The sequence below is a fragment of the Meriones unguiculatus genome, chromosome 6 (assembly GCF_030254825.1).
Source record: "Meriones unguiculatus strain TT.TT164.6M chromosome 6, Bangor_MerUng_6.1, whole genome shotgun sequence".
In the NCBI taxonomy this organism is placed as follows: domain Eukaryota; kingdom Metazoa; phylum Chordata; class Mammalia; order Rodentia; family Muridae; genus Meriones; species Meriones unguiculatus.
Genome location: NC_083354.1, coordinates 45,024,521 through 45,039,333, shown reverse-complemented (window position 1 = coordinate 45,039,333; position 14,813 = coordinate 45,024,521). Strand labels below are relative to the sequence as shown.

Below are 14,813 nucleotides of genomic sequence, written 5' to 3'. Positions count from 1 at the left end.
ATGTCCCGAATGACTTCCTGCTGAATGTCTGTCAAGGAGTCAAACTCATATATGAAGAACATCTTGTTGCTTGCTATTTCCTTCAGCTCGGCTGTATTAGCATCCCTTACGCCAATGGCATAGATGTTGACTCCGACGTTCCTCAAGATCTGGGCAGCCTCAGCCACCGGGTCTGAAGACTGACCGTCAGTGATGACGATGAGGTACCGGGCAACACCGATTCTGGCAGTGTTTTCGAAGACCACGGCCATTTCTCTTAAGGCCTCACCGGTTGTGGTACCGCCTCCTTCCTGCTGTATGTCGTCGATGGCTGTCCTCAGCTCTGCCACGCTGTCATGCTGGCTGAGTAAAAGCCGGCTGATAATTCTGTCTGAGTACTGAACGACTCCAAACCGTACTCTGTCAGGCCCAACGTGGAACATCGTGATCACCTCCTTCATGAAATCCTTCATTTCAACAAAGTCTGTTGGCCTGATGCTGCCAGATCCATCAATGAGGAAGTAAATGTCCGCCTTCTCCACATGGGGACAACCTGGCCAAGGAGAAGCCACAGCCCATTAGAACAGAATGTCAGGAGGATGGATGTAGCCAAAGCCCACTGATCCCTATCACCTCCCTACCCCCACAGCACCCATAATCCCCTGAGCATGGAACATCATAAGCCTCATACTAAGCAAACCATAATGCCAGGAAGGAAACTAGCAGCAGCCACTGGCCATCCGGCAGCGTGGCTGGTTAAATGCCCCAGCTCTTAGCAGGGTTTGGTGGCGCAGGCCTTTAAATCCCAGCACTTAGGAGGCAGAGGCAGGTGGATCTCTGTGAGTCCAAGGCCAGCCTGGTGTACATAGTGAGCTCCAGGGCTGTATACTGAGATCCTGTCTCCAACAAACAAACACATATGTATATAGATACAGACAGACAAACTGACACACCCCAGCTCCCTCACTCTTGGGCATGACAGTTCTTAGGTGAGATGCTCATAGCTTCCCTGAGGTCCCAGGAGAACTGGGTCTGAATTTTCCTGCAGCTAAACCTTAGGTTAACTCTCATCCCCTACTTGCTATAGTCCCTTGTTCACTCAAGTCTCTCCTCCCTTCCTGGAGTCCTCTTAGCTCAGCCATGTAGACAAGCCACTGGCCCCCCAGTGTTCTTCACCTCTAAGCTTTTTCTCAAGGCCCTGGGTTAAAACCTTCTGAAACTATTAACTTGATGGATCACCAGCCTCCAGTAACCAAAGGCCTAAGAGTGCCATCAGAGAGCATCTGAGGCCTACAGCAGAGATTTCCCCTCTTTGCTTTAACCCACCTACCTAATGTCTCCACCTTTGTATCGGAAAAGTGTGCAATTAATGGCTTTCTTTGTTCTGATACAATTAAATTTCATCGTATTATTACAATATCGGAACCTGGAGTTTGGGGTAGCCTGAATCTTTGTCCCTGTGTGTGGTGGTTGGAGTAAGACTGCCCCCACCCCGTAGGCTCATATATTGAATGCTGGGTTGTCAGTTGGTGGACTATTGGGAAAGATTAGGAAATGTGTATCACTGGGAGTGGGCTGTAAGGTTTCAAGAGCACACACCAGGTCCAATGTCTGTATGCGTGTGTGTGTGTGTGTGTGTGTGTGTCTTCCTCTATCTATCTATCTATCTATCTATCATCTATCTATCTATCTCCCCCTCTCTCTCTGCCTGTTGATCAGGATGTAAAGGCTCTCAGCTACTGCTCCAGCACCAGGTCTGCCTGAGCCCCACCATGCTCCCTGCCACAATGATCATGGACTAAGCCTTGCTGAACTGTAAGCAAGGCCCCAATCAAATGCTTTCCTTTGTAAGAGCTGCCTTAGTCACGGTGTCGCTTCACAGCAATAGAACCATAACTAAGACACTGTGTCATCTAAGATGCTGCTGTTACTCATATTTGGCTCCAGAACAGAATATCTGACCTATAAAGTGAGAGTTGTGTTTTTGTGTTGATAAGTGGTTTACAGGAAGAAATACTCTGCCCCTGTGAGAGGTAGCAGGCAGATGGCTGTCTGGAGATTGAGAGAAGGAATGTCTGCCACCAGCTCACACAGCCGCGGACCAAAGTACTAAGCCACCACCCGGGCTCTTCACGTGATCCTGAGGAGCCCAGGGCCCTTCACACTGCCTGGAACCATACATCCTTGACAATCTTGTCCAGTTGAGACTCCCTGCCACTGAGCACCCACATGAATTACACAGCAAATTTATATAAGGTTCCTTCATGAATTACACAGCAAATGTTTATAAGGTTCCTTCATGTGTGCATGCGTGCATGTGTAAATACATGCATGTGTGCCTCTGTGTGTGTGATATATATACACACTGATCAATAACTAGTAGATATTCTGCTCAATGGGGGGGTGTGTATGGTATGTACATATTGATCAATAACTGGTAGATATTCTGATATTATAATTATCCAGGAAGAATTCTGGTAAAAGCATCAAAGCTTCTATTAATGTCTAAGCTTCCTCCAAACTCTGCCAGGAGCCATTCTGTTAAAGGAGCTCATTAGGCAGGTGGGCCTTCTGGAAGGGGAGCCGGTATTTTGCAAGGTCTGTACCATGACACACCCCGGAACTGCGTCCAGTCTCTGACACTCACTCTTTGTGTACTGCTGCATCTCTCTGTAATCTGCTAGGGTGTGAATCACCACTTAATGTGCATTTACACACTCTGAACAAACTTCCTATGGGATCCTATGAATGAGTTAATTCCTGATCGTGGAATTCCTTGACTTGAATTTCAATTTCAAAAGTTAAATTGTTTTAGAACTTCTTAAACAACTTTAGAAAGTTTATGGCTGCAAAAAATACAAACACAAGTTAACAGCAATTCAGGATCTAACTATCAGCCTAGGACAAGCAGGAAACAGTTTACTTTAGCCTGTGGAGGCCTCCGAAGTGGCCTGCCCCTTCACGGGAGCTAATTTCAGATCAGAGAGTCCCTTTTTACAACCCCTTGCAGTTTTGGCTAGAAGCCACTTTTTACAGTCCTGGCTGCAGCAAAAAAAAGGTGACCAGTTAAAGTTTTTTCCTCCTTAGTAGTAGTGAAGTCAGTCCCTAGACCTGGAGAAGGAACCCTGGGCTCCCTCTCCTATTTCTTTTCCTTTCAATCCTCTTTTGTGATCATTGTTGATCCATTGCCTGAGCCATCAGGTAGGCGACCCAAGAGATAAAGCAAACAGGGGAACTCCGCATCCTGTCCCAGATCCTACCCCTGGACCCTGGAGCCTTGCCAGAGGCTTTGGCAATTGGGCCCTAGAAGACCTGAACAAAACTCTAGACTTTAGGATGATTTTCCTGATTCCAGGCCCCTTCTTAGCTGCTGTGAGGCCTGAGACAGAAGTCAGCTCTCAAACTGTTCAGACCATTTGTGAATTAGCTGAGCTCTTTTTCTCCTCTTTTGCCTAATAGTGTATAAGCAGGGACTAGACCAGGAAATGAAAGCCATCTCTAACCAATTTCTCATTCCCAGAACAGAAAAGGCCACTGAAAACACAGGTCAAGGGGAAAGATGGAAACTTATTTGTCTAATTCGTATTTCCAGACATCAGGACAAAAAAAAATCAATATGAAATTATTTAGTAATTTTTAAAAAAAATAAAACTTCAGTGACTTTTCCCCTGAAAATATAATCACGAGCTTGAATTGTAAATCGATAATCTGCATTTCAATGATTTGAATTTAAACCTGTTATTCTAAGTTGAGTCTAAGAAATACTAACAGGGAAGAAAAAAATAGAGAAGCAGCTGTGCACAGTGGAACATACCTGTAATCCCAGCACTCAGGGAGGCACAAGCAGGCAGATCTCTGTGAGTTCAAGACCAACCTGGTCTACAAAGTAAGTCCAGAAAAGCCAAGGCCACACTATCTCAAAGAAGAAGAAGAAGAAGAAGAAGAAGAAGAAGAAGAAGAAGAAGAAGAAGAAGAAGAAGAAGAAGAAGAAGAAGAAGAAGTCACAAAGGCCTTCATAACAGCCAAAGACATCTAGCTTTTACATATGTAAAAGGACTATAGGCCCCGTACTCGAGGCTTGAAGGCAGAAGGACACAGGGCTCTAGGTCAGTTTCAGCTCATAGATATTTGAGGCCAGCCTGTGTCACAGCAACCCTTTCTCAAAAAGTAAGATACTTCCTAGTAACTAAACTTCTTCTGCACTGTTTTAGCATCAAGACAAAATAAAGATTTTCTAGGTTGAGGTTTCTGGTTTTTATTGAATTGACCCCAAATTTTTCCATGGTGGGAAAGAAACAGGAAGGAGGCACGCACGCGTGCACACATACACACACATACACACACACACACACACACACACACACACACATACACGCCAAATGCAGACAAGCCCTCCTACCTTCTTGCACTCTTTGCAGGGAATAGCTCATCTGAGGATAGATTTTGCTCACAGTCTCGTGACAGAGCCTGTTTTTAAGTTTGTTTCCCACGACAGGGAGTTGCAGAAAGGACTCCAGGCGGATGGCGTGCTTCCAGGGAGGGTATGAGGCAATCTTCTCCAGGTCCTTACTCTCAGAGGCGGGCTGGATGCCCGCCGTGTAGATGGTGACGCCAGCCCTGCGGAGGTGAGAAGCAGGTGTGGACACGTTGTCTAGAGAGGGATTTTCCATGATGACCACAGCTATCTGCCTCACGCCTTGATTGGACCGGCTGCCCTTCTCTGGAGTGAAGACTTCATTCCTCAAGAAATCCAAGGCGGCACCTGCCTTCGCCCTTCCTCTTCTTCCTCGGAAGGTTAACGTGTCCAAATGGCGTGAGACTTGGGCAGGACTTTGAAATGTATCCAGAGAAAACTCTAGCCGTGGTTCCTTGCTGTAAAAGACCAAGCTGATTTTTATGGCGTCAAGATGGAGGGTGAGAGAGTCAACAGTGGTCTTCAAGAAATGGACAACTTGTTGGAAATTGGATTGCCCGACATGGCTGAATTCCTCGACGAGGAACACCAAGTCAGCTGGAAGGACAGTCTGACAGGCTGAAAACCAAAAGACAGAAAGGTTTTCAGCACGAGAACGGCGAATGAAGAAAACACTCATATATACAGGTACTGCTGTGGCCTGGTCTATCTGTCACAATGTGTTTAAGTTATAACATGCTAATTTCTACTTGCGTGCTTTAGAATTCAGAGAAAGTCTTTTTTTTTTTTTTTTACACATAGTCAAAGTACATCAAGAGGTTTGTGCCCGTCTCAAAACAAAGAGAAAAGAATATTCACATCTCTTTCAAAATATATAAAGATACAAACACCCATCATAAAATCACTCAGAATCACCTTCCAGTTTGTCTAACAATCTTAGAAGCTCTGGGTGTTGACTGGCTTTTCCTTCGCTTTTTTTTACCTTCAAGAAGATGCTGGAATAGATCTCTTTATGAGTCTGAAACTTCCTTTATTTAATCACTTTCCCCCTCTACATGTTATTTTCAACCGATACAAAATAAAATTCTGCAATTTTTGTGAAGGTCTTTCTCTAAATATTTGGCTACCTAGACAGGGTAAGGCATGCCTATAATCCCAGCCCTTGGAAGGCTGAGGTAGAGGATCACAAGTTCAAGGCCAGCTTGGTCTATCTAGTGAGACTTTGCCCCTGCCCCCCAAAAAAAGAAAGAAAGAAAGTTAGTTGAGGGCCTGAGGCCATGGCTCAGTGGTTAAGAGCACTTTCCGAATTTGCAGAGGACCTGGACTCAGTCCCAGGCACCCACAGGACGCTCACAACCACCTGAAACTCCAGACCCAGGGATCGGATGCTCTCTTCCGGCCTCTGGGGAGTCCTTCACGCATGTGGTACACACAAACCCACACAGGCCCATATACATACAAATCAAAACAAAAACAAGGGGGTGGAGGAATGGCTCAGCAGTGAAGAGCACTGGCTATGCCTCCAGAGAATCTGAGTTTGACTCCTGGCTTCCGCAGGTGATCATCTGTAACTCCAGTCCTAGGGGATACAATTGGCCTCCACAGGTTCCAAGCACACATGTGGTAACCCAGACACAGGTACAGGCAAAACACCCATGCACATAAAATAAAATAACAAAAGAAAATGAAGGGCTGATGGTCAGTCTCGAAAACATATGTGGTAGCTTGTGCTAATATTCAGAAATATTTGCTCTCTGCTCCTCACGCCATGCAAACAGCATACCCTCTTTTTGCACGGATGCTGACAATCACATGACTTGCTTTGACCAATAGTTTGTCAGCAGGAGCTGCAGAGATGCGAAAAGCAGTCATTCGATTGGATTTTTTTTTTCCCTGCATCTGTGCAATTGCCCCGGGAGAATTTGCTCAGAGTAGCTGGATGATGTCAGAAGCAGAGCCAAACTTAAGAGGGCCGACCCCATCTAAACCTCAGGTCTGTAGGCAAGCCCAGGTAAGACCAACAGATCTATGCCGCTGGACTTACAGCTGACCCAGACCTGTGAGGGTAAATTATCATCTCAGCTGCTGACGCAGATGGCTCAAACAGCATATCAGTGGCAACCGCAGACACTGTGAGGTGTCTAACTGAGGCATTCCTCTTCCCTATCTACGAGGACAAGTCCCTCATACTGGGGGATGCAGAGTGCTTGCTCGGTGCCCATCCCCTCCTTCCTAACCAATTCTTCCTTCTCTGCCTCCTCTTCCTGTACCTAAACAGGGTCTCCTGTAGCCTAGTCTGGCAGCAAAGACAGTATGTAAGCACCGAAGCACGACTTTGTGAGTTCAGATCCTCCTGCCTCTACACCTAAGTACTGAGGTACCAGCTTATGTCCTGCTGGGGCTCTACCCCAAGCCTTCAGGCATGCTCGACAAGCGTTCTACCAACTGAACTAAACCCGCAGGTCCCCAGATTCTCTTCGCACACTGTGGCTCCTGGCGACTCACACAGACAAGGATCAGGCTTACTTACCTCCTGCGGCCTCCTCGGCAGCCTCCATCCTGACCTGGGGCTGCCGTGTCCCCTGGATCACCTCACTCATGACCCCTATTAGCTGTCTGTCTCGATCTCCTCCCCGAGGGTCAGACACAAACACCAGGGATCCTATCTCCTCCAGTTCCGTCCTGTCAAAGTCCTGCACCCCCACAGATATGACGTCCACGCCTCTCTTCCGCAGGGTCTGTGCGGCATCTCGGACCTCATCCTCAGCCTTGCCTGAGGTAATGACCACTGCGTACTGGGGGACACCCTGTAAGAAGCGGCTTCCTGCTGCCTCCTGGAAGAAAGTCTGCTGAAGAAACCGAAGGCCTTGGCCTGTCCTCCTGGAGCCACCTCGGAGCACCAAGTGCTCACGGACGTGTGTGATCATCTCATCCCGGGTCTTGTGGGTGTTAAGCAAAAACTCCGTGTAACCTCGATCGCCGTACTGGGCCAGCCCGATCCGGTACTTGTCCTTGCCAACCTCCAGGGTACCGATGATTCCAGAGACGAAGTTCTGCACCCACTGGAAGCTGGCCTGTGATGTCCCCTGGCAGGCGTCAACTAGAAAGACCACGTCTGCGTAGGCCTTGGCAGACTCTAGACGGATAACAGGGAGGTGGAAGGAAAAGACAGAGGAAGAGGTAAATCAATCAAGCTCTTACAAAAAGAAAAGCGGAGTGCAAGCATGGCTTGGGGTGGGCAATGAGAGGAAAGAGTGATATATTTGTGCAATATTATATATCCAGAACTTGCCCTCCTCTGCACAGAACTCTATCATGGGCGCTGTCACTCTTTTCCTCTCCCTCTCCCTCTCCCTCCCTCCCTTCCTCCCTCTCTTCCTCCTTCTTCCTCCACCACATCTTCTCTGCCCCTTCCTTCTCTTCCTCCTCCTCTTCTTGCCTGCTTCTTTACTGTCTGCTTCTTGTTCTTCTTCCACCAATGGGGAAAGCAACAAGCTACCGCTACTGCATGGCTTCCGTGAGTCACCACACTGTCTCAACTGACCCTCACTCTTCTATGAGATCCGTGTCTCCATCATGCACATGAAAACACTGAAGAGACATGAAGCTGCTTCCTTGCTCGTATAACCGTCAACATGGTCGCTTCGTAGTATGGCTAGGAGGAAGGTTTTTGTTTTGTTTCGTTTTTTGGTTGTGTATGTGTGTGTGTGTGCATAAGAGAGAGAAAACATCTAGAGGCATCTGGAAGAGTCCAGAGCAGAAAGAGGAAGAAGTAGACAGAAGCCTGGACGTGGCCAGCCTGTGGAAGTGGGAGAGAACAGTGGGGCTGGTGAGATAGCAAGAGATAGAGAACAGAGAGCATGGTGAGGATAGCCAGAGCAGAGACTGGTGAGAACAGCTGGTTATAAGAAGCATGAGTAGTTGTGGGAGGGAACCCCAGGGGCTAGAGTTTAGGGTACGGGAGGTGCGAGGGCGAGAAAGGATAGGATGGCATGGACTTTGAAATGTGTAACAGGGAGCCTGGAGGCCAGCATGCACTTTGATATACTCACAGCTGCCACAGGTAGCCCTCTGTCCCTTCTGCCAGCGGTAAGGGAAATGGCTTATTTTGGCAGATGGGAACCATTTTCACAAGCTCCTGGAGAATTCTGGCTTTTACCTAACTGCCAGACATCCTCCTCTATCCCAGGCTAAGCTCATTCTGGGTATATAGACTGTCTTTTGGAGAGTGGGGAACCAGAGTTTCCTTTGGACCTGAGAGTAACTAGAATGTGGCAGATGCAAGATTTAAAGAGCGTGTCTTCCGGACTCCAAAGCCCACGCTGTTTCCTGTAAACAACACAAGAGCGTTTTCTCCCCCTTCTTTTCTACCTGTGAGCACTCTGTTCATCCTTCAAGCCCAGCTCAGACCTCCCTTCCTCTAGAAACATTCCCAGATGCTCCCATGAGCGCAGACCTTCCTTCCCCTTCGGAAGCACATTGCTGCACTGCGCTTCAGTGGCGGGTTTGGGATGGTCTTTTGAACGCGGCTTACTTTTCATCTGTCTCTCCGCAGCCGAGCACAGAGCCTGAAGGAGGCTTCCTGAGAGCTCCTGCAGGATGGCAAAGCTTTCTGCAGTGAAGAGAAACTTCTCAAATGGCACACTGGCTATTTTCCGCAACTCTTGGGCATCTTGCACGTTGATCCCTACCACATACACAAAGACTCCATCTCTTTTCAGCTGCTCAGCTGCATCCTGGACCTCATCGTTCGATTCCCCATCCGTCACCAGGATAACTATCTGAGGGACCCCATCCTTGGCCCGGCTGCCACTCAGCTCAGTCAAGTAGTCGGTCCTGATGAACTCCAGGGCACTTCCTGTATTTGTGCCCCCTGTGCTATAGGACAGGTTCTGGATCCGGTCCAGGACTGCACTTTTCAGAGAGGACTGTTTCAGCTGAAAGGCTGGGTAGATGTTGTCACTGTACTGGACCAGCCCCACTTGGACATGGTCACTGCTGATGTCAAGCCCCGAGACAACAGAGTGAAGGAAATGCTTTACTTTCTGGAAGTTCTGGGGTCCAATGCTGGTTGAGCTGTCCACTAAAAACACAATGTCAGCCAGGGATGCTTCTGGACAAGCTGCAGGAAAGAAGGGCAAAGGAATGGAGTCTCAGGGGCTTTGTTCTAAATACCTCGAGTCGGTAAAGCAGAATGGTGAACAGAAAGAAAGGGTGATGGCCGTCTGCTTGGGTTGTGTGTCTTCCCTCCACCCAAGGTTTCAGGCCAGCTCTACTGCTCCTGCTGCCTCTAGCCTTAAGAGTCAGTGGACAATCCCCAGACTCTCACCAAGAAGAGAAACCTTTTGAAATTGTCAGCAGCAGGCTGTTATGAGAGAAGACAGATGCTCTTCTCTCCATATATGTCCCCTCTTCTGATGACAACCTCATCTTTAGGCATGTGCTGTCACCGTCAGGTCAGGGCTAGAACATGTCATATGGTCTTCAGTAGATCTCACTGCTGTTCTACCACTTAGCAGCCTCCTGGGACTCTCCTCTGCCCCACTGTAACCTCTGCACCACTCTGTACATGCTCACGGGCCTTTTGAAGATCATCTGCTCTACCAGACATCCTGTTCTGCCCAGGACTCCGCTGAGTCCTTTTGACCATTTCCAAGTATGGCTCTTTGGAAGACTTCCTTCCAGCCACTGCCCTTTTCTCACTTTGACAAAAGCCAGTTTCTTGCTGGACCTAGATTCAGGGTCATGACAACCCGAGGCATAACATCTGTTCATGAGTTCCCACGAAGGGTCAGGACAACACTAGCCTTTTTGGAACTTTTGGCAGAGTTTACACCCTTCCTTCCTTTCTTCTGCCTCTCTGTCCAGCGTAGCCTTATTGGCTGGCCCCCTGCAGGGAAACTTCATTAAAGTCTGTCTATTGCAATTCTTCTCATTGGCTCTGCTTCTGGAAATGGCCTAGCACACCTGCTCTAGACCTGGGTCTAACCGTCCTGGGAAAGAACTCTTTAGCTCTACCACATACCTGTGGTGCCTTTAATCTTGGTTTCCTTATCTGAAAAAAAAAAAAAAAAGCAAAAATGGCGATCCTAATCATTCCGCTTATTTACAGATTTGAGACGGTAGATCAGCCTGATGAGTGATGTAAGCAAGATTTGAAAACTGTAGAGCAGCAGTTCTCCACCTGTGAGCCACATCCCCTTTGGAGGTCAAATGACCCTGGCACGGGGGGTCTTCGAAGACCATCGGAAAACAGAGATATTTGCATTATGCTTCATAACAGTAGCAAAATTACGCTTATGGGTAGCAATGGAAATAATCTTATGGTTGGGGATCACACAACCTGAGGGTGTGCACTGAAGGGATGTAGCATCGGGGAGGTTGAGACACACTGCTGAAGAGCAACAAGCGGGCGGTAGTGATGACCATATACGTAAAACATCTTCGTGAACCTGAAAAATACATGATCTCTGTTTGGCCGTGGGAGTGCCACACGCTGCTGCACTGAGGGAGCAAGTTTTAGCACCTCTTCCAATCCATAGGCCCTTAGAGGGGAGATATCCAAATAATGAGATAATGGAGGCCTGCTCTGTGACCACACTCAGCCATCTCCTGCTCAACCCGGCGTTTTATGGTTTAGGAAATCCTCTGCATTTGTCCGAAACTCTAAAATGAATGCATTAAGAGAATTAAAAAAAAAAAAATTGTATGTGTTCTAATGAGGCTAGGTAATTTGTGAAGAATCTTCTTCAGTTTGGGTCCTGTCGCCAGCAGAATGAAGTTGAAGACCCTCTCACAGGTGCCACCAGGCAAAACAGGAGGAAGTGCCCCTGGGTACCCCTGGTGGTGCAGCCGTTGTGCCAAGCTTTTTAACTACATGATTTTGTTTAATGCTTCCGACCCTCTGAGACAGGCACTATCATCCTAGGAAGAAAATTCAGATCCAGGGAAGTCAAAATGGCTCGCCCAGGATGACCCTGGAAGTGAAAGGTGAGTACCTAACCCCGGATCTTTCTTTTCTCTAAACTGTGTCCTCTTAACCAACATGTTGACATTGAAAGAAGGAGCCGTCCTGGGGACCACCTGGTCCACTTGCCTCCTGTGGCCTCTTGGCCAAGCAAGATGGGCAGGTAAACCCAGGAATAATAATGATACCATCCCGGAAACAAATAATCTGTCTTTCAAAAAAAACAGACTTCTGCCCTTCCAGTGTGTGGCACCGCAGAGCCCACAGGGTGGGTGAGATGTGGTCAGTGGTCAAAGAAACGGAGATACATCTTGTTTGGGGAAATTGTAATCTCTGCGTTAAACATACACACACAGAAAGAAGAGAGCGATAAAGGGGTATGAGAAAGACAAAGTCTGGGGTTCTTTAACGCCCAGATGAGAAAGAAGGAGAGGGTACCTGGAGGCCTGTGCTCAGTGGGTTGAGCCGCCTTTGCTAGAGTACTACAGAGTTCTTGCCGGAGCTTCTGGGCGAGGCCAGGCAAGCCGGGGAAGTTGGGAACAAAAAAGGTGAACTTATCCTTGGGACTGCTGGCAATCTCCCTGAGCTCAGCCTGAACGGCATCTCTGACACCAACAGTGTACAGCAAAATCCCTGCCCTCCTTAAAGCTTCGGCAGGTTCACGGATGTGGTCCTCTGCTGGACCGCTGCTTATCACCACGGCCATCTGAGGCACCCGTGGGCTTGCCCGGCTCCCGGCTCCTTCCTGGAAGTGATGCTCCAGAATGAACCACAAGGACTGGCCCAACTTGTTGCCTCCGGGCTTAAACTGAAATCGCTGGATGTGTCTCAGCACGTCGTCTTTGCGGTGGTACGTGGAAAGCAGGAACTCAGAAGCAGGCGTGTCGCTGTACTGGGCCAGACTCACGCGGATGGCTTCGCGGCCGACCTGGAAACTGTTGGCCAAGGCATACAAGAAGCTCCGCACGCTGCGGGCACGCTGGGGGTTGACGCTACCGTGCACCAGAAACACCACATCTCCCACAGAGGCCTCCCTGCAGACTTTAAAAGAAAAGTACCGTGAGTTAAAAAGTACAGGTTGGCTACTGCTAGCTGAGAGCCAGGATCTCTCAGCGCACTGCTCTCCTCCCCACAGGCACGCTGCTCTGACGGTCGGCAGCCCAGACACACTACTCTTTCCTTTGCTCCCCATGCTTGCCGTCTATCCGCTCACTCGCCACCTTCCCTTCTCTCTGCAGACATCGCTCCTTCAATTCCGCCCCGCAGCAGGCACTCCATACCTCCCACACATTTAATAAGAAAACCCAGCTTTCAGCCAGGTGGTGGTGCACGCCTGTAATCCCAGCACTTGGGGAGGCAGAGGCAGGTGGATCTCTGTGAGTTCAAGGCCAGCCTGGTCTACAAAGTGAGGAAGGAAGGAAGAAGGAAGGGAGAGAGAAAGAAGGAAGGAAGGAGGGTAGGAAGGAAGGAAAGAAGGAAGCAAGGAAGGAAGGAAGGAAAGAAGGAAGGAAGGAAGGAAGGAAGGAAGGAAGGGAAAGGAAGGAAGAGAAAGGAAGGAAGAAAGAAGGGAAGAAAGAAAGGAAAAAAACCCAGCTTTCTGCCAGTAGTGGGCACTGTGGCTCCTTTACTGGCTGACATGCATATCCCTCCAGCTGCCACAATGGCTTCAGTTAACTGTTCACATCTATGCCTATGATAAGAAGAAAGGAAGGGGGAGAGAGAAGATAGCCTCTACAATGAAGAAACTCTGTTATTGTTGTTGTCACTATTGTCACCATAAGCATGTGCCGCAGCATGCGTGTGGAGGTCAGAGGACAGCTTCATACATCAGTTCTGTCCTTCCACCTTCACATGGGTTCAGAGAAACAAACTCAGGTCATCCGGCTTACATCCCTGGGTGGCAAGTGCCTTTACCCACTGAGTCATCTTGCTGGCCCAAGGAGGGAACTCTCTGAACAATCATGAAAACAAATGAAGGACTAGAAATTATCATAACCAGTGCGCTGGCATAGCCACTAAGTCGCGTGCGATCACTGAGCTCTTGGAACGCAGCCGGCGTGAAGGAGAAACAGGATTCTGTGTTTTACTGCCTTTTCCTGCTCACTGGTCAAATAGTCACAATAGACTACAAATAGACTATTCCAATAGTCACAGGCAGCTAGCAGCCACTGTATCCGACATCCCATTCACTGAGGGGTGGCACTACGCACTGCGGAACAGGGCCCACCCACATCAGCCGTCGATCAAGAAAATATTCCACGGGCTTGCTCACAGGCCAATCTGATAAAGACATTTTCTCAACCGGGATTCCCTCTTCCAAAATGACTGTAACCTGTGTCAAGTTGACATAGAACTGACCAGCTCAGCACCCACAGACATTCTTTCAAAGAGCTGGACAGAGCCTAGCTCTTCCAACAGCCAATCCATAAATTTTAAATTATAACCCCATGCCATAGAAAGGAAAGACCCAGGTGATGGCTAATCTTGGTTGTCAACCTGACTACGTCTAGAATCAAGTAAACCCAAGAAGCTGGGCATGCCTGTGAGGGATTTTCTTGACTGGATCATTTGAAGCGGGAAGACCCGCCCTAAATCTGGGCCACGCCTTCTGATGGCAGCCCACATACGAGGTTGTGGAAGAAGGAAGCTTTTTGACTTTTAAGAAGTCCACATATTACCAAACTTTTGTGACTTGACAGAGCCCAAACTCGCTGCAAGGGAGATGATCAACCAAAAGACCTTCCAAGTCCCCATGCTGGATGTGATCCTAAAGGGAAAAGAAAAGGAAGAAACCTTGTAATTAAAAATTATGTCTTCGTTTAAAATGAATGTATCACACTGTACGTAAGTTATATCTCAGTAATACTGAAAAAGAAATTGGAAGACAGGGTCTCCTGTAGTTGGATATGAGCCTGTAGCCTATAACCCCAACCTCCCAAAGAGGAGGGGAGGAAGACAGAACGATGCTGGGAGCTCATTGCCCAGCCAGTCTAGCCAGAAAGGCAAGTGTCATGTCATTGAGAGACTTGGTCAAAAAAAAATAAAAATAAAAATAAAAATTGAAGGGGCCAGCAATGTAGTTCAGTGGGTAAAGATACTTGCTCCCAAGCCTGACAACCTGAGTTCAATCCTTGAAACCCGCACTATAGAAGGAGAAAACCAACACTTGTGCGTTGTGCTCTGACCAACACAGTTGTCCATGGCATATGAGCGCACACACACACACACACACACACACACACACACTGTGTAAGTAAGCAAGTAAAATAATGTGGAAACATAACTGAGGAAGACACCTTGACATCAGCCCCTACCCTCTCTCTACACGTCTGTGTGGGTGAGTACACACACAAACATACAAGGTGCTTGCGTACATGTAAAAATGATTATGATAATTAACAAAATAACAATGGTGTTAATGAACAGCCTTGCCACGCCGCTTCAGCGGTGTAA

General features: G+C 48.1%; 1 protein-coding gene across 1 annotated transcript in view; it reads right to left on the bottom strand.

The window, feature by feature from the left end:
- Positions 1 to 14,123, bottom strand: part of LOC110550189 (collagen alpha-4(VI) chain-like) — a 92,884-nt gene extending 78,761 nt beyond the window's left edge. Inside the window, exons 1-6 of the mRNA XM_021639890.2 lie at positions 14,039 to 14,123; positions 11,799 to 12,401; positions 8,928 to 9,515; positions 6,924 to 7,529; positions 4,379 to 5,011; positions 1 to 532 (exon numbers count right to left, since the gene is read on the bottom strand). The exon at positions 1 to 532 is cut by the window's left edge and continues 14 nt beyond it. Of these exons, the coding sequence (XP_021495565.1) occupies positions 1 to 532; positions 4,379 to 5,011; positions 6,924 to 7,529; positions 8,928 to 9,515; positions 11,799 to 12,401; positions 14,039 to 14,114 (3,038 nt within the window). The 5' untranslated portion in view covers positions 14,115 to 14,123. The remainder of the gene's footprint in view (positions 533 to 4,378; positions 5,012 to 6,923; positions 7,530 to 8,927; positions 9,516 to 11,798; positions 12,402 to 14,038) is intronic.
- Between the last annotated feature and the right edge of the window lie 690 nt (positions 14,124 to 14,813).